Source organism: Schistocerca nitens, chromosome 2 (assembly GCF_023898315.1).
Source record: "Schistocerca nitens isolate TAMUIC-IGC-003100 chromosome 2, iqSchNite1.1, whole genome shotgun sequence".
Taxonomy (NCBI): Eukaryota; Metazoa; Arthropoda; class Insecta; order Orthoptera; family Acrididae; genus Schistocerca; species Schistocerca nitens.
The window spans coordinates 271,044,768-271,070,508 of NC_064615.1; the positions used below are offsets into that span (position 1 = coordinate 271,044,768).

Below are 25,741 nucleotides of genomic sequence, written 5' to 3' on the forward strand. Positions count from 1 at the left end.
CCTCATTACTTTTGTCAAATTCAGTATTAATCTTGGTAAAATATTACTTCCGGCATACTTTAGGGCTTGACGTGTATATTCACAAATGAAGGTGTTTCAAGTTGACAGTTTCATATTGAAGAACTCAGATTTTTCAAGAATTGTACACTGGCACCTAAGTACCTAATATTTTGAAAATGGAATAAACCGTTTTACACTGTATTACAATTTATTGTTTCCAAGAATGCCGAGTTTTAGAAGCTGAACTTTTGACTGCATGAAATTCAAGTAGTTATTAACATTTTGATTACAATGGCTTGAACATACAATATGAAATAATTTATACAAATAAAAACATTAAAAATTACTTAAGCATTTCTATACAGGAGAAAATTACAGCAACTGTGACTGAAATAAATAGTTCTCAGACGATAATTGGGTAATTAAGGTTATCACACCTACTTTACTTTCAGGAACTTGATAATGAACACACCCCCAATCTTCATTACAAATAAATTTAATACATACTCAGCAATGACATAAAAAATCCTACAAGAAGACATCCAATACAAAAATTTTCAGTTGAGTAGAATGGTAGAAATTAGCTGGAATCAGCAAATACTACCATTACAATAATTATGACCAATTTTTGAATTACCAAATATAATGATAGTAATTACATAGTTTAATAACGCCAACAGGCTTTAAATTCGAGTTTACCCCTCCCCAAGTCGCCTTTTGTTTTCTTCACTTTGTAATACAATACCATAAAGTATAAACTCCACTGACATGAAAACATTTTGCTCATGAGCCAACGAGACTAGATACTTGTTGGGCTCTGGATCATAGGTCCATCACGGGCAAAGCAGTTTGTGGAGTCTTCAGAAGAAAACTGCGCCTTACTGTCTGTCTGTGGCACGAAGTTTCTCTTCAACAGCTTCTTGAGAAGCTTCAGACATGTCTGTGGCCTGAAAAACAAAATATCCCTTTTGTTAACTGCCTTTTTCTCAGATACAAATTTTTCTGGAGTACTTGTGTTTTCTTGCAAAAATTAATCAAAGTTACATTCAACCATAATTCTGAAATAATTATAAATACCCTTTTCCTGATCAAGTTTATACGTTTAATTTTTTCTACAGTAAATACACGTAAAACTAGTTGTTACAGTATGAGTCAGTTGTATGCAACTTCTGTAAATATGTTTTAATTAAATTTTAAGTTCTCGTCTGATTCATCTACCCAAGACAAGTTAAGCACAGTAACCAACTACCAACATGATTTATTTTTTTAACTGGAATTCTTCCATCATCATCATCATCATCATCCCCATCATCATCCCCATCATCATCATGATACAAAGGACTATGTAGCCAAAACATTTTTCCAGTTACTGCATTTCTTACTGCCCTATCTTTCCTGTCCTCCTGCAGTAACAATATTTTAGGAATAAGGTTGACCACACACTGAACAGCAGAATGACAACCCTTCACCTTCTCATTGAGTGGTCTCTTACTCCTGAAGTATTTACATACTATCTGAGCTTTTTTATTGTGATCAACAGCAATTAAAGGGTGACAGCTTAATACTCTACAATAATTGGACATAAGAATAATGGCCTCAATTCTAAAAAAAATGGCTACAATATTTATAAGAAACATACCTGAATATACTTCTGCACACCAACCAACGATTTCTTCAGAGCATCGAAGCTAGAAGAGTACAACATCTTCTTCTTGACTTTGGCTGTGTCTGGGCACCAGGACATGAGAAACAGCTTCTGCTTCTTCGAGGCCTGAAATATCAATACCAGGATGTTAGGAATGTACTTCATTTTAGTACATTTTATACTCAGTTTGAAAAATTATGAAGAACTGAACTCTCAACTACCAAAATAATTTGAACTTGTTTAACATTTCAGGAGAGCTAATTATCAAATATGAAGAAAATCAATTATATCAACTAATGCTTCAAGCAATTTAAATGCAAGTCATAAAATCAGACAGACTTGAGAAACCCTATCTATATAGGCAACAGCAGCCAAGAACATATTCAGACTAGTCTCATCAGGACATAACAGACATTTCATCCTACATGGACATTAAATTTGTCACATGCAATGAATGAAGTGAAGTAAGGCTTTTCGCAGATGCAGTTATCTACAATAAAGTACTATCTGAGAGATGCTGCATAAATATTCAGTCAGGTCCTGGTAAGATGTCGAAGTGGTGCAGAGACTGGCAGCTTGCTCCCAACGTTCAGAAATGTAAAATTTTGCCCTTAAACTTAGTATCCTATGACTAATATCAATGAGTCATTGTTGGAATCTGCCAACTCTTACAAATACCAGGGTAACACTTTGTAGGGATATGAAATTGAATGTTCACATAGGTTCAGTCATGAGTAAAGCAGGTGGCAGACTTCTGTTTATTCGTACAATACTGTGAAAGTGCTATCGGTCTACAAAGGAAATTGCTTACAACTGACTTGTGAGACCAGTTCTAAAATATTACTCTAGTGTGGGAAAGTTACCAGACAGGACTAACAGGAGGCATTGAAAGCCTACACTCAAGGGCAGCACAAATGGTCACAGGTTAGTCCATTGGTAGGGAGGCTTTTAAGCCCCAACAATACAGATAGCGTTACCGTAGGTGCAACCACAACGGAGAGGAATCTGTTAGGAGGCCACACAGACATGGTTCCTGAAGAGGGGCAGCTACCTTTTCAGTAGTTGCAGCTGCAACAGGCTGGACAATTATGTGGCCTTTTAACACTATCAATGGCTGCAAGCAAGGGGAAACTACAACTTATTTCCTGAGGGCATGCAGCTTTACTGTATGGTTAAATGATGATGGCATCCTCTTGGGTAAAACATTTCTGAAGTAAAACAGTCCCCAATTCAGATCTCCAGGCGAGGACTACTCAAGAGGACATCGTTATCAGGAGAAAGAAAACTGGCATTCTACAGAGCAGAGCATGGAATGTCAAGATCCCATAATCGGGCAGGTAGGTTACAAAATTTAAAATAGAAATGGCTAGGTTAAAGTTAGATATAGTATGAATTAGTGAAGTTCGGTGGCAGGAGGAACAAGACTTCTGGTCAGGTGCATACAGGGTTATAAATACATCAAATATGGGGCAGGAGTAGGTTTAATAATGAATAAAAAAATAGGAGTGCGGGTAAACTACTACAAACAGTATAGTGAACGCATTACTGTAGCCAAGATAGACACGAAGCCCACACCTACCACAGTAGTACAAGTTTATATGCCAACTAGCTCCGCAGATGACTAAGAGAATGATGAAATCTATGATATAGAAATTATTCAGATCGTGAAGGGAGATGAAAATTTATTTGGGTGACTGGAATTCAATAGTGGGAAAAGGAAGAGAAGGAAAAGTTGTAGGCATATATGGAATGGGAATAAAGAATTTAAGAGGAAGCTGTCTGGCAGAATTTTGCACAGAGCATAACTTTATCACACCTAACACTTGGTTCAAGAATCATGAAAGAAGGTTGTATACACTGAAGAGGCCTGGAGATACTGGAATGTTTCAGATAGATTAAATAATGGTAAGATTTAGGAACCAGGTTTTAACTTTGAAGACATTTCCAGGGACAGATGCAGACTGGCTACAATCTATTGGTTATGAACTGTAGATTAAAACTGAAGAAACTGCAAAAACTTGAGAGTCTAAGAAGATGAGACATGGATAAACTGGCAGAACCAGAGGTTGTAGAGACTTTCAGGGAGCACATTAGGGAACAACTGACAAGAATAGGGGAAAGAAATACAGTAGAAGAGGAATGGTTAGCTTTGAGAGATGAAATAGTGAATGCAGAGGATCAAGTAGGTAAAAGGATGAGGGCTGGTAGAAATCCTTGGGTAACAGAAGAAATATTGAATTTAATTGATGAAAGGAGAAAATATGAAAGTGCAGTAAATGAAGCAGGCAAAAAGGAATACAAATATCTCAAAAATGATATTGACAGGAAGTGCAAAATGGCTAAGCAGGGATGGATAGAGGACAAATTTAAGGATGTAGAGGCATATCTCACTGGGGGTAAGATAGATACTGCCTACAGGAAAATTAAAGAGACCATTGGAGAAAAGAGAACCACTTGTACGAATATAAAGAGCTCAGAGGGAAACCCAGTTCTAAGCAAAGAATGGAAAGAAGAAATGTGGAAGGGGTATATAGCTGGTCTATACAAGGGCAACGTACTTGTGGACAATTTATGAGAATGGAATAGGACACAGATGTAGATGAAATGGGAGGTATGCTACTGTGTGAAGATTTCGGCAGGGTACTCACAGATTCAAGTCGAAACAAGACACCAGGATTGGACAACATTCCATTAGAACTATTGACAGCCTTGGAAGAGCCAGCCCTGACGAAACTACCATCTTGTGAGTAAGATGTATGAGACGGGTGAAATACCCTCAGACTTCAAGACGAATATAATAATTCCAATCCCAAAGAAAGCAGGTGTTGACAGATGTGAAATCACCGATCTATCAGTTTAATAAGTCTATGGCTGCAAAATACTCGGGGAAATCAGTTAGGATTCCGTAGAAATGTTGGGACACGAGGCAATACTGACCCTACAAGTTATCTTCCAAGATAAATTAAGTACAGGAATACCGATGTTTATAGCATTTGTAGAAAGAGAAAGCTTTTGACAATGTTGACTGGAATACTCTCAAACTCTGAAGGTGGCAAGGTCAAAGACAGGGGGCGAAAGGCTATTTACAACTTGTACAGAAACCAGATGGCAGTTAATAAGAGTATTGGCACAAAAGGGAAGCCGTGGTTGAGAAGGGGGATGAGACAGGGTTACAGCCTGTCCCCAATTTTGTTCAATCTGTATATTGAGCAAGCAGTAAAGGAAACAAAAGAAAAATTTTGATTAGGAATCCATAGAGAAGAAATAAAAACTAAAGTTTTCAATAACATTGAAAGTCTGTCAGACAGCAAAGGACCTGAAAGAGCAGCTGAACAGAATGGACAGCATCTTGAAAGGAGGATGTAAGATGCACATCAACAAAAGCAAAACGAGGATAATGGAATGTAGTCCAATTAAATCAGGTGATGCTGAGGGAATTAGATTAGGAAACAAGACACGAAGTAGTAAATGAGTTTAGTTATTTGGGGAGCAAAATAACTGATGATGGTTGGAGTAGGGATGATATAAAATGTAGACTGGCTATGGCAAGGAAAGCTTTTATGAAGAGAAATTTGTTAAGATCGAGTATAGATTTAAGTGTCAAAATCTGCTCTGAAAGTCTTTGTATGGAGTGTAAACATGCATGGAAGTTTAACATGGATGATAAAAAGTGTAGACAAGAAGAGAATAGAAGGTTTCAAAGTGTGGTGCTACAGAAGAATGCTGAAGATTAGATGGGTAGACCACGTAACTAATGAAGAGGTATTGAATAGAATTAGGGAGAAAAAATTTGTGGCACAACTTGACTAGAAGGGATTGGTTGGTAGGGCATGTTCTGAGGCATTAAGTGATTACCTCTTTAGTATTTGAGGGCAGTGGGGAGGGTAAAAATCTTAAGAGGGAGACTAAGATTTTTACACTTAGCAGATTAAGAAAGATGTACACTGCAGTAGGTACTGGGAGATGATGAAGCTTGCACAGGACAGAATAGCATGGAAAGCTGCATCAAACCAGTTTCTGGACTGAAGACAACAGGACATACTCTCTGCCATTCACCTCAGTGGTTTGCAGGGCAGAGATGTAGGAAAAAGAATATCTCAACAGTTACATGTAAGTGTTTTGGAACACTTATGGTCTTCCATTACGTGAGTGGGTGAGGAAAGACAAATGACTACAAAACTTAACACTTCACTTCACTTCAAGGGGTTTTGGCACTGTTTGCCATTAAGATTTCAGGGACTGGACAGGCCCCTAATTTGTCAACAATTTGAAGTATATGAGATAGTCAAATCCTGAACTTAAGGGAGTTGCAGGGTAGGTTGTGCTGGGAAGTAACTGAGAAAAATGTTTGATAGGCGTTTCATTTCTTAGTTAATGAGCACTGAAGTTAGCCAATTAAGCCACAGTACACAAATCCAAATTGGCCACAAGGGATAGTATCACTAAAGGTGTTCATGTGGTTTCCTGAAAACCAAGTGATACAATTATTGGACATGGGACAGTAGTAAGGATCAAACCTAAGTCAAAGGCTGAGCAGCCTCCTGCACTATCATTTACACTGTAACAACTTTAACTGTTTATGGCAGGCCACTTGAATTTGCACACACAACAACTTGATTGGCTAGCTTCAATGTTTATAAAGATATGTTGCACCATTTCATTTTATTTCTCAACAATGTACCCTGCAACACCCTTAAAGCTTTTCAGACTGTTCCTGACCATCCTGTATAAAACATTTGAAAAGTTTCTGTACTATGATGAACCCCAACAGATGTCTATTTGCATCTCTTTACCTAACACAGCTACAAATCCATTTAGAAACAATTTTGGGCTTTGCCATCTAAAGGCTGATCATCATATTAATACCTTAGTAAGAGTAATACACAAATTTTCACATTTGGTGTGAGGAAGATCTGTTCTTACAGACAACCATTTATCAAATTTTACTGACACTTAACCAATTTTGCTGTGCACAATCCTGAAATCTTCATTTTTCTAGAAATTACTGGACATTACAGGTATCTTACACCCAAATGCAAAATTCATTTGAATAGCTGATCTCTAAACTTTCGATCTGCATAATCTATGTTTGGGGATCTGAAATTTTGTTGACTGTCTTCCAGGCCAACACTGGGCAAATCAAACAATTTGGATTTCTAAACAGAACAGCACATCTTTCCTAATAATTCACTATTTCTACCTAGTAAATTGTAGAATTATACACAGATTCAAATGCATGATAATCATAACATATCAATTGCCTGCCCTTTGTCACTTCAATGTTCAAGATGGACACTTATCTTTACTACTGTTTCTAGAAGAAACTCACCCTTGATCACACTGTACAACATACTTTCCTGAGATCATAAAAAAGAAGGTATCCACTCAACCTTACAGATTTTTAGAATTTTTTTTTGCAAGATGACCTGTATCAGCTGGATGTACAATTTCACAGTTGTGGGCTCAAATGATTTCAATAGCTATAAATAGATTACCAAAAACTCCAGAATTTTTATTAATAAAATGCTTTCATTTTTTTCATGTATCACAACTAAGTTTTCTACCTGCACTTTCAGTTTTAGTGCTCAATATAACTTAAAGAGTGAGTGACTGTTTAATCACACTTTCCAAGTAAATTCACAAATTTCAGCATAATTAAAGATGTGCTATATCTAATTGGTTACCATCTTTTAAACTCTGTATTGATCAAGTAACAAAGAAAAAATTAGTATTGACCCATCACATTTTGTATGAGAAAGCTGACCACACACAGGGGGGGTCATTCCATGTCAAGTCACCCAGGCCTTGACACCAACCATGTCAGATTTTGATGAAACTTGGTACAATTACTTCTTTTATCATCCTGAAAGCTCTTTAAATTTTTTTGCTCTTAGTTTTACAAATTTCTGAAGTTTTTAGATTTGGCGTTCTTTCAGCAGTCTGAAATTGTAACTTAACGTGTCCTCACAAGTAAAAAAAATTGTATATTAAAGAATACTCAAGATATCAGTATGAAATTTTGGAATACGTTTGTGTATATCTAAATGTTAAAAAAATTACCATAAAGATATTAAAATCTTCCGAATGAAAAAAATTTACAAGTTTTTTATTTTGTAGCTAACGGATGTTTAATTTTACAAAAACTGCAATATCTAGAGTCTCAGACCTGATAGAAAGCTCAAATTTGTTTTAAAATACTCTTAATTGTATAGGCTATTAGATAAAATTACGTTGGCTTTTTAACCTGTTTCATAGTTATCTAATTTTTAAAATAATAATTATATTTTAAAAACAAATACCAAGTGACTTAGACACCGAAAATAAGTTTTGGTCTTCTTGGAGTAGCAATGTACACTTTGATTTTGTTTTGTTACTCCTGTGTTTTGAAGTAAGAAATTATTACAGTGTTAAATAGTGCTTGGATAGTATTTTATTAAGTTTATTCGAACTCTCAGTAAGTACTGTTACTTAGTTTACAGAGATTCTTTTCCAATATCCTATAAAAGTAACCAGAACAGTAATCAGACCAAAGGTGAAATCAGTATGTCAGATATTCAAACCCGTAGTGTAGGGTTATTTAAAAATCTGACTGTTTCCAAACAACCTACACACCTTCAAAAAAGTTACAACCTGTATCAGAATTGAGTGAGGAAGAAAAAGATTTGATCCACTTACGATCTGGAATTAATCTGTGTGAATTTAAGAATATATGTTCACACCACAGCTACTACTTTTTAAATGTTTTTGAAAAGTATCAAACAACATGTGTAGACCCACTAAAAAAACACAAAAAGCCCATCAAAAAATCGTTGAGAAGTGTACACTTGGATCTTTCTAAACAATTACTGACAAAAAATATTAGCATAAAACCCGGACAAAAGCTTTGCTCAACATGCCGTAACTTCGAGTTGAAGTCAATGAAAGTGAAACAGATGATGAAGTCATGGTTGAATTAGAATCATTGGAATCCAGAAATGAATCCCTCGTACAAACAAACATTGCTCTTTATTATTTAGGTTTAACACCGATAACGCTTCACGGCTTGTCAGAACAAAGTAAAGGGTCTTATTTTAAAAGGAAGGTTAGCAGTATTGAAAAGACTGCAAAAAAGGCGGTTTCAAATGCATTAAAATATGATGCACCACGTTCTGATGATGCACCACGTTCTGATGATGAAGATAAAAGTGTGGTTGAGAAAGCAAAGGATTTTGATGTAATGATTTCTCTTATGAAAGAGAAGATTTCATCTGTTGGGAGGTCTAGAAAAATCCAGATTCTGACCTTGGCTCCAGATTCTTGGAGTCGAAATAAAGTGATGAAAGAATTTAATGTAAGTGAGTACATGGTGCGACAAGCTAGAAAGCTAAAATCTGAAAAGGGTATTTTGGAAACTCCTGGTCCAAAAAAAAGGTAAAACTTTCTGAAAATACAGTAAGACTTTTAACAGATTTTTATGAGAAGGATGAAAGTTCCAGAGTGCTACCTGGAACGAAAGACAAAGCAAGTGTTCAAGAAAATGTGTACATGCAAAAAAGACTCATTTTGTGTAACTTGAGAGAACTATTATTCTTTCAAATGGGAGAATCCCGAGGTAGAAGTAGGATTTTCAAAATTTTGTTTTTTGAGACCTAAATGGTGTATCCTTGCTGGTGCTGCAGGCACACACACTGTATGTGTATGCAGTATCCACCAGAATGTTAAACTATTACTGGATGCTGTGAAAATTTAAGAATCTTATAAAGACCTAATTAAGATGCTTGTGTGCAACACAAAACCAAAACTGCATGCTACATCATTGCAACAGCTGTCCTGCAAATACTGCACTAACAGAGTGCTTAACTGAAAAACTAAGTGAATATTAGGATTTAGAAGAAGAAATTGAAATCAGTCAGTGGGTTAACACAGACAGGGCAGAAATGATCAAACAGCCTATCAGTGTTGAAGACTACATTTCTTTATTGGTTAGGTCATTGGAAAAGCTCACCCCGCACTCGTTTATAGCAAAATCCCAATCAGCAGCCTTTAAAAGATTGAAAGAAGACCCACCACCCAAAACAGCAATTATTGTGATGGATTTCAGTGAAAATTATTCCTTTGTTATACAAAATGAGATCCAAAATTACCACTGGAATAGAGGTGGTTGTACTCTACACCCAGTTGGAGTTTTTCTAAGAAATGAGGAAAACAATGTTTTTGTTTCCAACCACTGTTTTATTAGTGATGAAGAACATGACACTGGTTTTGTTAACTTTGTACAAAAAGAAATTACAAAGTCGCTGTCATTACATCATACTGACATTGACTCAGTTCACTACTTTCCAGATGGTTGTGCTGGGCAGTACAAAAAAATTTGAACACGTGAGAGACTAATTTGAAGGCCCAACACTCTTTTTGCAACAAGTCATGGGAAGTCAATTTGTGATGGCCTAGGAGGAACTATTAAAAGAATTTTAAGGAAAGCCAGTCTACATCTTTCAGACAAAGATGAAATAATGACAGCAATCGATGTGTATAAGTTTTGTGGAAAAAAATATTGAAAACATTCATTTTCACTTTATTGACAGAAAAGAAGCTGATTTGCTACGGTTAAAACTATAAAAACGTTTTTCAGCAACCCGAACCATTCCTGGAACAAGAAGTTTTCATAACTTCAAACCACTTCCAACAAACAACCTTGAAATTAGAAGGACTGCAGATAGTTTAAAACTCTCCTTAGTCTTTTCTTTCCATTCTTCTTCTGATTGGGTTCGTGTTGAACCATCCATAAATAGCTATGTGGCTGCAAATTATGATGGTAACTGGTACTTTGGACTGGTAAAAACAATATTCAATGATGATGAAGATGCAGAAATTCTATTTCTACATCCTTCAGGACCTGCTGCATCATTTTATTGGCCTGAAAGAGAAGATTCCTGCATAGTGCCTTTGGAGCACATAGTCTGTGTAGTAGACGCACCTCAATCAAGCGGCACTGGGAGAATGTATTACTTCAAAAAAGAACTGTATCAAAAGAACTGAAAGCTCTTGGATGAAGTGGAAAAACAGTTTGAATCAGCATTAATGTTTATTAAAAAGACAAAATTACTCAAAAAATTCAATGTTTCAAGCAATCAGTTGGGTTATACATAAGTGTCTTAAGTATCTTTGTACATAATTCTAATGTAATCTACTATAATTAATAAACATGTTAAAAAGCCACCATTATTTTTGTTTTATCAAGTAGCCTATATGTTTAGGAGTAAATTAAAACAAAGTTGAGCATTCTATCAGGCCTGAGACTCTAGATATTGCAATTCTTATAAAACAAAACATCCGTTAAAAGAAAAAAATACATATTTTTTTCATAGAAAATAATATATTTTAATAGCATCATTTTTATCTTCAAATATGTATAATAAATAAACTTGCTGCAAAAATTCATGATGTTATCTAAAAGAGTTTTTAAGATAAGCAAATTTAAAGTTTTGAATACAAATTAAATTGACCATTTCCAAAGGTTCAGAAAATGCAAAACAAAAACTTTAAAAATTTATAAAAACCTAAGAGATACAGCAAAAAAAAAAAAAAAATTGCAGGTGTCAGGATGGTATTAGAACCATTTGAGCCAAATTTCATGAAAATCTCAGGAGGCGGGTGTAAAATTTATTTTTTATTGGGTGATTTGATATGGAATGACCCAGGGTGAAAAGACTGCTCACTGTGCCATCTCATCCCTGCAGGGCAAAAGTCAACACATTGTGATTTGAACTGCTTTATCACCCTACTTGTCAGTTCTAGTCCCAAATTGATGTTCTTCAGCTGAAAGTTGAACTCTGAGGGCAAATTTTTGTCAAGTGAAGAGGCTATGACCTATTTTGCAAACAAGGACACTTATTTGGACAGGACAAAGATGGAAGCACCATTGGGAGAAGTGTATAGACTCAAGGAGATTACGTTGAAAATTAAGAAAATTAGAAAAACATCTCTTCATTAGGTATGAAACTTTAATAGTAAATCCCAATTTTTTAAAGATTTACCCAGACTAATGTATAAACATTTTCAAATGTGATTTCACAAGTGAGTTAATGAGTTAAGTATTTGACAACCATGTAAGCAAGAAGAAGTTAAGAAATCAGAATTATACTTCCAACTTGTTGGTAGCCACTATACTCCCATTCTGGAATACTGGATGAATAAAAGTCCAGGTATTTGTGTGCCATCAGTTTATGCTGACTCATGACTAATACTTGTCTTATTGTGTTGAACTACTGTTTTACCAGTAGGTTAAAACAGCATTTTTAATTTTTAAATTCCATTAAACAATATTTAACAAGCTTGTTGCCCTGGAAGCCCATTAGGCAACCAGAATTAAGAAAATGCAAGTCTTACTGTAAGCTAAAACCTATCCCAACAGTTCCTTAATCCCATACATTGGTAAATAATATGCTGATAGTGCCTTTCAACACAGACTGTTATACCAATTCAACATTTAAAATCCGTGGCTGCCCTTTAATCAACATGGCACAAATGCTAGAAATATATTAATAGTATCTGTAAGTAACAGTGTGCAACTGAGCCAGTTGTGTTGTTCATTCTGCACAAAGGGATTTAATATTTTGCAGCAATACCATCGTGTGTTCCAACTTCAATCCACAACTCCCACTCCAGCCATTGCTTACCCCAAGAACTTAACAGTGGTGTAAGCTTTGTATCAGGCCACTACTGCAACTGACAATTCATATCTAACTATCTGTCAATTTTTAACATAATACTTGGGTTTGCTGTAAGCCATCCACAAACACTTTAGTGTGTAGGTAAGTACCCTGCTCCTTGCCACTGCACATTGCCCCACTATCCACCTTGTGTGCATACCACAGTAAGATTTATTGCACAACCTTTTGTTTATCAGGTACATTCATTCAAATGTCTTACTTGCAATCAGAAAATGGTATTAGAAAACTAAGCTGGGAGTCACTTCCTCCAAGCATTTTATCACACTTAATTGTTGGACAGACATGTAGAATGATCAAACTTAACAGCACCTGACTAAGTGACACTACACATTCTGCCACATCTAATTTTATAAACCTCTTTTATATTACTTAGATGCCATCTGCCACCTCTAACACAGGATACCAACAAACTTTCGAAGAATATATTCTAATTCTATTTGATTACTAACCTTTAGACAGAAAACTAATAAGTAGTTTTGCATGGTAATTTATGGGATGTCATCTCTACCTTACCTCAGAAGTGCCTTGACATTGGTGCGTGTATTCGAAGTCGAACAGACCATATCGACATTCACCAGTACCACCCTTTTGAAGGTCTTCTAGAAATTGATCGTATGTAGCATTGCGTTCACCTGATGGACAAAAGGACGCAGTTGATCATATGTAACAATCTACATATAAATTAACACATTCACTGCCTCGTGGCAGTTTTCAACCATAAGGCATGCATAAATGTTATTTAACTGTAACATTCCCTCCTGAGAGGAAATGACAGGCCTGGGTGTTTAAGGAAGAGCTCTAACTTATCTTTCAGCAAGGTATGAAAGTTAATGCGGTCTCCATTCAAAGATTTTCAAACAATGTCTATAACAATTACTTCAGAATTAGACCTACACTTTTTGTAAACTGAAAACCAGCTGCAACATGAAATTCTCCAATGTTACAAATTAGTTTTCACTCCAAGTCATTTGGGAGTATGCTAAATTTTTATGAAATGTTTGAATTACCATGACATCTTGGCAACCACAATTATCTAAGAGGATGTGAAAGTTTGATGTAAAAAAAACTTAACAGGTTAATACTATGCCTTTCACAGCCAAAGGTCCCTGAGCAGCACATTTTTAACCTGCCAGGCAGCAGTAACTATGAGGTAATTAGTTGCTGACTGTCACTGAAGTGGAACATAAGGTAGAAGTTTAATGCTGTCATTTTCATTTGAAGAGTCTTGGCTACACAGATTGTTAACAGGAGTGACAAGCACTGAGTACTTTCAGATTGAGTGAACCATCACATTAAATGAATGATAAAACAAAGCATTTTACAAGGACAACTAAGCACACAGACAGCAACACACTACCATTAAGTGTGTGAATGATGCTTCAGACTTTACATGTCCAGCACATTCTCCAGCTTTAAATTCAGGTGACATACCCCATACTGAATGCTCTACAAGAAAGAAGCTGCCTGCACGTCAAAACTGCTGTCCAGTATTTCACAAAATGTGTCAAATTTTACTTCATGTTAGACCAATGTGTAATGATGGAAACTCTAGAAATGGAGTTTTGTCCTATAAATGTTATAATTAAAATGCTGGCAACACTGCTGCCTGCCATCATGGATCCCTCACTTATGGCATATAAATCTACAAAACATTCTGAAGATGACAAGTCTTGATTTAAGTTTTCACTTACCTATATATTCCACATCAATCTGTTTTTCATCTCTAATGAAGAAAACAACATAACGATGTTTCTTATCTTTCTTTATTTCTTCATATGTAGTTTTACACGCATCTGACACTGTTACCCCAGAAGCCTGAAATTAAAAAATGATGCATAGTAATACATAGTCCTAAAAAATGTGCTACTACACATTTTATATGGCATTTATCACCCTTAATCTATTTCACTATGTAGAATGTTATTTAATTACTTTTTTAACATTCATTGTATGAACAAACATGGAAGCATTGCAAACTACATATAACTGTATGAGAGTACACTTAACACACACCTCATACAGGAGGATTGAGGTTCATGCTTTGGCCCATCCTGAATTCAGCTTTCTCAAATCACTTCAGGTTATAGCCAGAACAATTACTTCAAGGTCAAAGCCAACCATCTATGTTTAGACCTATGACACTCATTAGCTGACAATTTCTATTAATTGTAAAATGATACTTGATCAACTAAACTGATCATGTTAATCTGGAGGAAACAGTGTATTTTTATTTATTGACCAAATTTATTTTTCAAGAAATGGGTATTATAAGTCCTGTGAAGAAATATGTTTTTATGTTAACAGTATCTTCTGTCAGTTCTTGGCAGAACAAGAATATAATAAATTAAAAGCACCAGTTTTAGAACAAAATAAAACTGATCCTTTTCATTTATTAAATATGATTCTTAACTAAACACTCATTCACTATTTTATCAGTAAAACAAGGATATCCTTGTCCCAGAAACACTAATTAGTCAGAAGATCTGTTTATTATGAGAAAGTTCCTGTACATGCATTTGGCTAATACTTCTCTGCACCCATTCCCCCTGCCTGTCAAGTGATTCTTTTATGGTTACTTCCACTTTAAGAGTATTGTTGTTGTTCCATAAAAACACGGGAGAACTGCCGGATATCAGTAACTTCCTGCCACGATATTTCGGCGCAGAGTCTTCTGGCCGTCTTCAGGTGAATGCCACTGTAGTAGTACTGGCGAGTACACGCTGAGCTCTGCTATTTAAAGCCTTCTGAGGTGACATTGTTGTTACTTCAATTACCCTAATTTTTCCAAACCACGGGAAAGTGAGAAATGGTGTTAATTTTCACATTTCAAATGGAGAGTCTAGCAAAGATTATAAACGCTATACTTTCCTTTGCACTTTTAATTTTCCATTCTGACCATGGCAATTCTCTTGGTAGAATTAACACAATATCTGTAACGAATGAATTTTTCTATCTGAAATGTCGTGTGGTCCCTAGCAACTGTGCTTTTTTTTTCTGGCAATCCAAGGTACTAATACTACAAGACCAATCTGGAGCTTTAGTGCAATGGACTGTTACAGGAGATGAACACACACCACTACCTGTTAACCTCCACAATATTTTTATTGTGTGGGTTACACAGTTTTAAGCCTACATGTCCGACAAGTCAATCACACACATCTGCATGTAATTAACACCTGTAATTCTAAATTTCTGAATAGGAATTACAGCAGGGTCTCAAACTTCTTTAAATTTGGACGACAAAGTGGCTACGAGATTTTTTCGTCTGCGGGGTACGCTAAACGGGAACTAAATAACATTTTTCGCCGTCAAGTGCAAACAAAACCAGGCCACCCGAGCTCGGGGTCGTGTCGCGCGCTCCCCCCGCGGGAGGCGCTCCGTCCGCCCCGCCCCGTTGCGCTGGCTCGGCATTACCATATATAGGCAAACAGCGGCACAGAAGGCAGGCGCGCGCGCGCGTGTGCTATCGGCCGCCGGCTCCCGCCTTTCACTGCATTCCCCTCCCACTACGGCAACCTTGGCGTAGAGAAATCGCGGACGTGAGTCACCTGTCGCGTTGCGCGGAGGTGTGCGAAGTCTCACGAGACACCAGCCAGATTCAAACGCTGTACCAGATCGTTCAACGTTCGAAACAATTTCGCAGTCCAATCTGCAGTCTATGGTATTTTCTATTAATACGTCCGTCTTTATATTTGGGTGCAATATTTTTAGGTAACATATTCCTCCTACCACTTTCTGCTAAATCTGAAAGATTTGGGGACGAGCAATAGCATCGTGATGCGTCATGTTGATATGAGTCAGTCAACCTGCCACTGTCTCGCCGTGTTGCCACATTGTAGAACGCTGCTGCCTGTTTTACCGACGCTTTTCCATTACGGGAGGGAGCAATGCTTTTTCCTTACGTTTTTCTGGGATATGTAGAATTTCGCAATTCATTCACAGAAATGTGACAGACACGACTGACCATGCTCAACACTAATAACTGGAGGGGTCGATGTAGGGAAGGGTAAATGGATGCAAAAGGAATGCTGTTAACACACAATCCACATGCTATTTTACCGGCATATCTAATCCTGCGCTTTCGGCACATTCACTGATGACCGATGTTCAGTCAGCCGCAACAATCTGCTAGAACAAGCACAATACATTCAATGCATTTGAAGCCACCAGTCCTAACCTCCTTAACACAGCAATTTTTATATACTATGTATGTGAAAATTAAACCAACGAAATTTATGAACGCGTTGAAGTGTGTTCTGAAATATGTTTACCTGTAAGTCAGCTGAAATAATTTCACATTTAACACTGAATTATTTGGTAAAACTGATACGCGATGATGCGTTTCGCAAAAAATTTCTGGGGTCTAGGATGGGTCAAAAAGTCTATTCCTTTCGCTCTAACTATGAAAGATTTAATAAAAACATTTAGAATAAAAATCAAGAAGTTGACTATTTCAAATTATGGTAAAATTAAGGTGCTCACAGAACTACCTCGCCTCTGCTTATGTGACTAATGCGTCAGAAGGAGAATTCTGCATGATAAACTGTTTTGGCCGGTACCTGTACGGCAAGAGTGGAAAAAGGAGCTTAGCATCGGTGTTACCAGATACCTAGACAGCACGGAGCGGTGTTCGAAGCAGTAAACGCAAAATTTTCGGACAAATGTACGACAGTCAATTAATTTTAAGAAACGATGGCGAAATAGTTTGAACGTTTCGTTATTTTACTGGACAGAAGGCTAATGTGGGCTCTATGACTCAACCAACTATTCTAGTGGCTCCGTTCATGCACGTGCCTGAGGTCTACGCAGATGCTGGCCGTATTTCTACAGTTCGAAATCACTGTAAAGCGGTCATGTCTCATACCTTCAGCAATGAACATCGCTACGGCGCAACGGCTTCGTACCCGCTGTTATGGCGCCCCACTACTGCTCACGATGTTAAGACATACTGCGTTATTTGGGCATTCCACACTGTATTCCGAGCAAAGTAAGTTTCATTGTCTGCGCCATGTTTTATCGACTGAAGCTCAATGCCATGACGAATCTGGCTGTGACACCTCACGAGCCATTCGGGGAATTGCCTCTTCGAGAAAATTCACCACGCAACGAAATCTCGGAATTCACGTCCTAACACGTAACGAGTGCACAATCGGAGGAAGCTGCACCCTTTTCTTTATGCATGTTGAAGTCATTGGCCTAGACCTGCGCAGCCTTCGTTAAGAAATCACCGCCCAGATAGTACTCCGAGACGAGTCTTCTCTACACTTGCTGTGTGCTCAGTTCATTTTTTATGAAAACTGCATTCGTACTGTAGCCTCTAATACTGAAAGGTCTGTCATTGAGAAAATCTTGCATGTCCGAAGATGGAAGAACTGTGGCGGCGTGTCTTACTACTAGAGCGTGAGCCCGTTTTAGCTCCGACGCGCCCAAACCGCTGCCAGGCTGCGACTATTTCGGTCGATCCCCCACAAGCCCGGCGCCTCCTGCCGCACTGCAGGACCACTCGCTCAGTCAACGCCCCTGACCGGTTAAGATGGCGGTGCGGCACTCTGGGGAAACTACTTCCACTTCCAGCCGCGTTTCCGCCGGAAGTACGCATCGACTGCTGCTCGGTGCGAACCATTGATCCTTATAGAACTCTAGCAAACAATGGGAGCTTAAGAACGTTCTGACGTGCATATAACTGCACACAGTCTTATCATAAATGCAAATTTTTCACCTGACGATGAAAAATACCTAACATTTATATTAAAATATAAACTCCGGAGTTAATTGTATGCAAAATCAATTAAAATTTGGCCAGATGATTACGACAGTACAAAATGCACTACCGTTAAAAGTATTTCTATGTGACAACTTATGTATCAAACTTAATGGCCAGACCACAGTTTTAAAACTTATTCAAATGTTTACTGATATCCTAAATAGCTTGGGATTCACTTTCAAAACTAGTGACACACACACACACACACACACACACACACACACACACACAGTTTTTCCAGCAAATGAATGCTCACAACTTACATTAAGACTTAACATGTTTCCACATTATATATAGCATATTCATTTACAATATTTTCACACAGATGCTTCTGGAGGTCTACACACTAGTCACGTAACATGTTGATATGACTGTAGGTCTTAATGAACAAAAAATAGGATGCTCGTTTAGAGGGAGACCAAGGCTTCACACACTAAGCAGGTTGAAATGGATGTAGGTTAGGTTGCAATAGTTACACAGAAGCAAGGCATATACATGCACGAGACTAGACTAGTATGAAGAGCACCAAATCAGTCTTGATTGAATATGATCCTGTTGGAGGTGGTATGTAACAGCCTTCAGCCTTTGAACTGACTTACCCAACTATTAAGAGGAACCTACAGTTAAACTGACTTATCCACAACCCAATCTGGTCTTTTTATATTGAACACATTACTGTAATACATTCTTCCTAATATTAAGTCATTTCACTATGTTGAACTTCTGCTGATCTTTGAGAAACAAAATGGTTCAAATGGCTCTGAGCACTATGGGACTTAACATCTATGGTCATCAGTCCCCTAGAACTTAGAACTACTTAAACCTAACTAACCTAAGGACATCACACAACACCCAGTCATCACGAGGCAGAGAAAATCCCTGACCCTGCCGGGAATCTAGCCCGGGCATGGGAAGCGAGAACGCTACCGCACGACCACGAGCTATGGACTGCTGATCTTTGACATCCTTTTCAAGACACTATAGGATACAACTGATGCAACTTGACTAGTTAGATGAAAGGTGATAAGCAAAATCTTCTGGCTAAATTAAAATTAGAAGTTGATCAAAATAAAGGTACGGGAAGAACTATGTTGGGCATTTTACAGCACCATCCAAATATTGACACTAATGTAAAAAATTCCATTCATCAGAACCCCCAATACCTTCAGAGGCACAAGGAAACAGCAATATGCGATTAAAGCTTTAAGATATTCTGCAATGCACCATTTAAAATCTTACACTGAAGTTTAACTACAACCCAAGGTCCTGAACACAAAAATAATCAACAGGACAGCAAAAGAACTGTTAGCAGTTGCAAACTTTTCCCCACTTTTCAGTATTACCAAATAAAGCTCCAAGGGGAATAATGAGCTAAGAAGGTACAGTCCATTCTGTTGAGCAGTTTTGCTAACTTTTCAGCAGATTTATTGAACAGTGCAGAATTTCAAGCCCCAAAAAATTCCAATCAAGAAAATCCTACCACATTGGGGAAAAGCATTACCAATAGTGGAATCAATACACTGAAAAAACTAGCAAGTTACAGTATCAAAACAAAGCACAACCTCTTTATAAATAAGGTTGCAACAATAGAATGTCCCTAATAAACATCTTACAAATCATTTTTAATATGTCCCATCAATCCTCAGCTAAAAGCAACGAGTTTTAGGTTGTTTATAACTGAACAGACACAGTTTCCACTTTGTCAGACATTTCAGCCTTAATTACTGCAGAAACTATAGTGGCATGGATGGAACCTAGTTACTGGACCCCATGCATTTTTTCATGGCACAAACATCAGGCTTCCTACTGGTGGAGGAGACGAGAGTAACATCTTGTTGACAAGGTCATTAGAGACTAAGCACAAGCTTGGATTAGGAAAGGATGAGAAAGCATATGAGCTGTGGCCCTTCTCAAATGCACCGGCTTCACTACTGGTCCATTTGTTACAAAAAAAAAAAATTCTGCTTTCACATTCACTGGCTGTGCCAACTCACAACCAAACTGTCACCTCCCAAAGTAACCTAGGCCTCGGTATTCACTACAGATGTAGGAACACAAAGATTTTAGGGGTGCAATACATAACTTCAGCCACAGCATGAGTATACACTCAAATGCAGCACACCCTAAAAATCAATATTTAACAAACTTAATTCACTCAAGATTTATACTACTTACTGTCACATTTGACAGAGCATCCTTGATACACTCACCTGTGTATGCAACTCATTCATTCATTAAAAAACTGCAATTTCTCCAAGTCACAAATCTTAACATCTGTTAATACAGAACATACTGTATGCTGTAAAGTTTGATTACATTGGGTTCATATGAACAGCTAATTTACCAAATCTGATAGCACTGGCTACCAATTTTTGCTTATCCACCTAATTTTGTGGATGTCTTCATCTAGTCACATAAATGACATTGTGTCAAATTCTTTTGCCAACAAGAATTTTGCAACCATGCTCACTAGAGCAAAACATAACTGACTAGCAAACTACATTGTGTAGCACATCTCCTTGGAAAGACCACTACTTATTTAAATATTGCAGTGAATCCAAAAACTCATTTTGTACTGTTTAATAGACAAACTCTGATTTCAGGTCTGAACTGACATTTCAATGAGAGGGGAACTGGTTCTCCCAAATCAAGAAGTCAGTGTACTATTCCACCTAAATGTGTCATTTCAAGGAAGTTGACCATTTGGCAAGGGAAATTCGATGCAGAAGCGTTCTGCAGAGAAATCATTCCACTTCAAATGGAAAAGTAATAACTTTAGTATGGAAAGATATGCCAAAGGAATTTGTGGTAGACCTAGAATGTAAATTTCCATTTAAAATTTCTGCAGTGGGAAATAACTTTCCTCCTCATCCCATAGTATAACAGCTTGTCAAGTAGCATAACTGTCAAAAAACTTTGCATTTAAAAAAAATTACCACATAAGATGAATGCTCTTAAGGTATTGGCACAGCATTACTAAAGTGAATTGCAACTTTAGTTTGTCAACACTGACTTAGTTCACACTTTATACGAACTATAAAACCACAGCCCACAGCTAAATAAAGCAAATTATACAGCACTTCAACAAGTAGCAATCATTTTAACAATTCAGGAGCACTGATGCTTAAACTGACCAAGCTAAGTTTGTCTCCATGAAGCAAGACTTGTGGAAAATTTGACTGCTGGTTGAAGTGGCAAACTTCTGTTTCCATTATTACACGAGCCTACATATATATATATATATATTTGAAACTGCCGGAAAAATAGAGAACCTGGAATCCAACACAAAATTACTACTCCATTGTCAAACCACATGCAGCTAACTGTCCCAACTTTAATCTCATATGACACAAGCTGATGAAATCAGCATGTGCTGATCAGGAAAAACAAATCCTACGAAAGAGCTCAACTGAAAACGTCTGCCGACATTCCGCGGTGTAAAGTTATACCGTATAATCATTAGACAAGACAGCCAAACCAACCTCGTGTACACACCAATGCAGAAACCTTGGCTTGATATAAATTTAGGAGGACCGAGACAAACTGACTTACTACTAAACATTCACAACGTCATGAAACCTCCCTATGCCAGCAGCACACCAATATAACCAACTGAAATTAATGGCATTCACATGTTGCTAACACTCAAACCTATCAACACATCATCCAAAATTTGCGAATAGAGCAGGAGCCAAAAATAGATAATACGCTTTACATAACTTTTAATTTACTTTTACCTATCGAGAATTACGGGCAGCTGAAACACGACACTATACAAGCAAGTAACGCTATGTTTAACAGTTATCACTACTGAACTTCAAATGGCTGTATCCATACGTTCAAGTGTCAAATGACATCTAATTGGGGAAATTATCTGCAAATTGAACGATATATACATATTCTTTATTTAAATAAAGGCGCTCAGTTCAAGATCAATTATTAGAAAGGAAATTTCTTCCGGTATAACTTACGAAATATTTGCCATGACACCTGAGGTGTCAGGACAGTAATATCTTATAACTTAACTGACAGCTTGAATGACATTTCTCAGAGAGACGACGTAACAGCTTTCTAGGCCGATATAATATTATGAAGATGGCGGCGCCGGCGTGCAGAACCGGTGAAAAGTATGGAGAAAAAGTACGTTACTCAATTTTACTATAGTCATAGACTATTCCTACTACAATCACGGAAACTTTTCTTACCATTTCCCTTCAACAAATTCCACTGCTCCGGGTAACGTGTTTTTTTCCCGTCACTGTACTACAGCACAAACTCTCCTTCACACACAAGATGAAAGGGTGTTCACTGATGACTGACCACTTTGCCTCCGCTGCGGAGTGTATCACTACGCCGAATCTATATAGTTCGTAAGCTCGCCTCCTATTGGTCGACTCCGCAGCACGATTCAATATGCCACTGTCTTTGCTCTTCCAATGAACACGTATGACTCAGCAAGGCAAGGTGTAGGCCAAATTTGGCAAAAAATACTAGCCGTCAAAGGTCTGAATCATTTTTTATGATAATACCGTTAGAATTTGTTATCACTTAAGATAAAAGTGTTTATATACATGACTCAGTAGTTTTTAAAGTGGGACTACTTCTTTGACGCCCACTACGCCACCAAGCCAAGCGGTTTCCGTTATGACGAAACTGATGTAAGCGAAATGCTCGCATCCTTACGATTTTTAAATGAAATTCAGTACCATCACGTAAAGTATAGGGAAGAATCATACAGGGCAAGTACATAGCATAATGAAGAACAGAATTAGGGACATCTCTGAAACAGTCTCTTGTAAGAACCAGTCCTGCTTTTTCACGGAAGATATTGCCATATATGGTAAGGAGTGGTCGGTAACCTTTTGCATATAGCGGCGTTCTTTGATTTTTCTCCATTAATTTTCGGCCTCTACAACAAATAAATTTGTATTCTAGCCTGCATATGTTCACGAACGAAATTACTTTTCCTATCTGCGAAAGGTGTTCGTTTACGGAACGCAACGACAACTGTGAAATAAATGTGGCTTTCAAACTGGTGTCCAAGATGCAGTTAACAAAAGTAGATGTACCACTACTAGTAACAGCCGTACCTCACACGATATGGAATCTAACGAATATTTTAGAAAAAAAAATCCCTGGCTCTAAATTTTATGGAGGAAGTGCAACTAATGCCAGAGAATGTAAACTGCTGATTCGAATCTCGCGCGCAAACACCGAGGATTGCCGCTCACTGCCGTGCACACTATCGTCTTATGTTCCGCACAAACCTCATAAACGAAAATATGTCGGGTGCGGATGAGAAATCATTTGTCAAATGCAATTTTACTAAATTTACATAAAAGTAGGAAGTCATAGGGTGATAGGTTTAGAATTAATACCGAATCGAGTAAACTGTCGCTAACAAATAGTTTATTGGAGAGTGAAAGTCGTTGTTGACTTTCCTAATAATCAAACTATTTCCATCCTTATCGAGTATATGTCATTTCAAAGCTGCTAAATGCCGATGCAGATTTAAAACTAATTGACACTTTATGCTAGAACGTGTAACCAACTTTCTATATTTTTTAAACCAGTGAAACAGAACAAGACAGTTAATATCAGTCACATAGCAAACTGCAGAATCAATTCGAAGCTTTTGCAGCGTAACTACGTTCTTTTACTCAGCAAAACATTATCCTAAGAAGAACTCATTGAAAGATTAAATTCCCTCTAATGTAACAGAGTTCTAATATATCATAACACGCATAATGATTATTTAATTGTGTAATAACGTAGAACAGCTTTTGAACACCTTTTATGGAACTACCAATGTTTCATAGCAACTTCACATTTAAAAAAATAGTTTCCAGGGATATAATGCACAAGGTAGTAAACTTCGGTTTATTGGTAGAATAATGGGGAAGTACAATCAGTCTACAAAAGCGATTGCTTAAAAAACAGTTGTGCGACCAATCCTAGAATATTTTTCAACTCTGTGGACCTGTATCAGATAGGACCAACAGGGAATTTGAACTTATACAGAGAATGGCAGCACAAATGGTCACAGGTTTGTTTAATCCGTAGGAGAGCGTTACAGAGTTCCTGAAGGAACTGAAATGGCAGACTCTTGAAAACAGACGTAAACTACCCTGAGAAAGTTCATTAACAAAGTTTCAGGAACCGGCTTCAAATGATTACTACAACCACTCTAGGGATACACTACAATACCTCACATAGGGATCAAGAGGATACGATTGGAATAATTACTGCATGCAGAGTGTCATTCAAACAATCACACTTCCCGCACTCCATACGTGAATGGAATAGGAAGAAACTCTAATAACTGGTACAATGGGATGTATCCTCTGCCATGCACCTCACAGTGATTTGCAGAATGTAGATGTATATGTAGAAGGTGATTGGTACCAGTCATCTAAATGATGAATGAACATTATAGTGACAGTTTTGAAGATAGGGGACATCCAGTTTTGCTTCCTACGCTATACATGATTTTGTCTGAAATTCGCTATGAAGTGCGGAGTTTCCTCTCAATCTTCTCTGAAAGTATTGCATTATTTCACACATCTCAGTTATATTGATTTCTTATTTTACATCTCTAATATTCAGTTAGCCTATATATTCATTTATAATATGAAATTAGTCTTACATATGTATTACAGTTAACCATTTTGCATAACTTCCCTCCACCTCCACATGATATCTTGATTAGGTTTCTACTGAATGGCCTTTTTAATTTTTTATTGATGCAATACTTTATTGTTTTCTTCGGAAAGCAACAGTTAAATAAAAATGCCTCTATAAACATACCAGACTTTCATGTGGGATCAACATCTGTCACTTTTTACACATCTCTCGAGGTAGTTTCCTGTAAGGCTACATTCAAGCTTTCTCTTTCTTGTTCATTAACCACTATAATTGTTTTCCATCATACCAATTCACAGTAATGTCGCACTTTATTGAAACTGCTAGCTGTGCCTTGTGATCAGAGAGGCTATTCATTATTGGAAAAAATTGACATTCTCAAATACATCAGTAATCTCAAAATATCTCTTCATTCATGAATGTGTAACATTTCATTTCTTCTCTGTTATTGAAACAGGCTAGACTACGTACTACTTATTGACTTATTGAGCAATGGAAAATGCTTTTTGTTTCAGTTACATTATCTTTGTTTTAGTTATTAGGTAATGCTTATTCAGTTGGAGGACTACAAGACTCTTCATTGAAAATCCTTCAGAACTGCAAAAAGAAAAGGATAGTTCCATGAAAACCAATTTTCCATTTAATAGAAGTAACCAGGCTCAAAAACAACTTTGCATTAGCAATCTGAATACACAGCAAAATGAATTTCATTGAACCATGTATCATTTTTTAAATTCTTTTCTCTTTAACTGATGGATTTGTAATTTCTAAAGGGACTGCCTGACTGTTTCAGTATATCTAAAATTTCTCTCATTTGGCCTTATTATTTCATCTCATCTTCAATTATGCACAAGTCACCAAATTGGTGTCAAATAGAAAGACTTGCAACAGGTGGCCAAAACTACCTGGCCAGTAATGCCATACAGTCCTATCTCTTTTTTATTTCCTTTTTTTCTGTATTTTATTATAGATATAATG

At 37.1% G+C, this 25,741-nt stretch overlaps 1 protein-coding gene across 3 annotated transcripts; it reads right to left on the minus strand.

The window, feature by feature from the left end:
* Window positions 1-480: 480 nt before the first annotated feature.
* LOC126236012 (cofilin/actin-depolymerizing factor homolog) lies at window positions 481-22,483 on the minus strand. Of its 3 annotated transcripts, none has more exons than XM_049945022.1 (6): window positions 22,327-22,434; window positions 16,417-16,485; window positions 14,049-14,172; window positions 12,871-12,989; window positions 1,640-1,771; window positions 481-947 (listed from the first exon to the last, which is right to left on the minus strand). In XM_049945022.1, the coding sequence occupies exons 2-6, from the start codon at window positions 16,420-16,422 to the stop codon at window positions 879-881; spliced, it is 450 nt and encodes a 149-aa protein (XP_049800979.1). In that variant the 5' UTR covers window positions 16,423-16,485; window positions 22,327-22,434; the 3' UTR covers window positions 481-878. The 3 variants fall into 3 exon arrangements, with proteins under 3 accessions (XP_049800979.1, XP_049800980.1, XP_049800981.1); XM_049945023.1 differs by having other exon boundaries at window positions 16,417-16,482; window positions 22,327-22,428; XM_049945024.1 differs by lacking the exon at window positions 16,417-16,485 and having other exon boundaries at window positions 22,327-22,483.
* Between the last annotated feature and the right edge of the window lie 3,258 nt (window positions 22,484-25,741).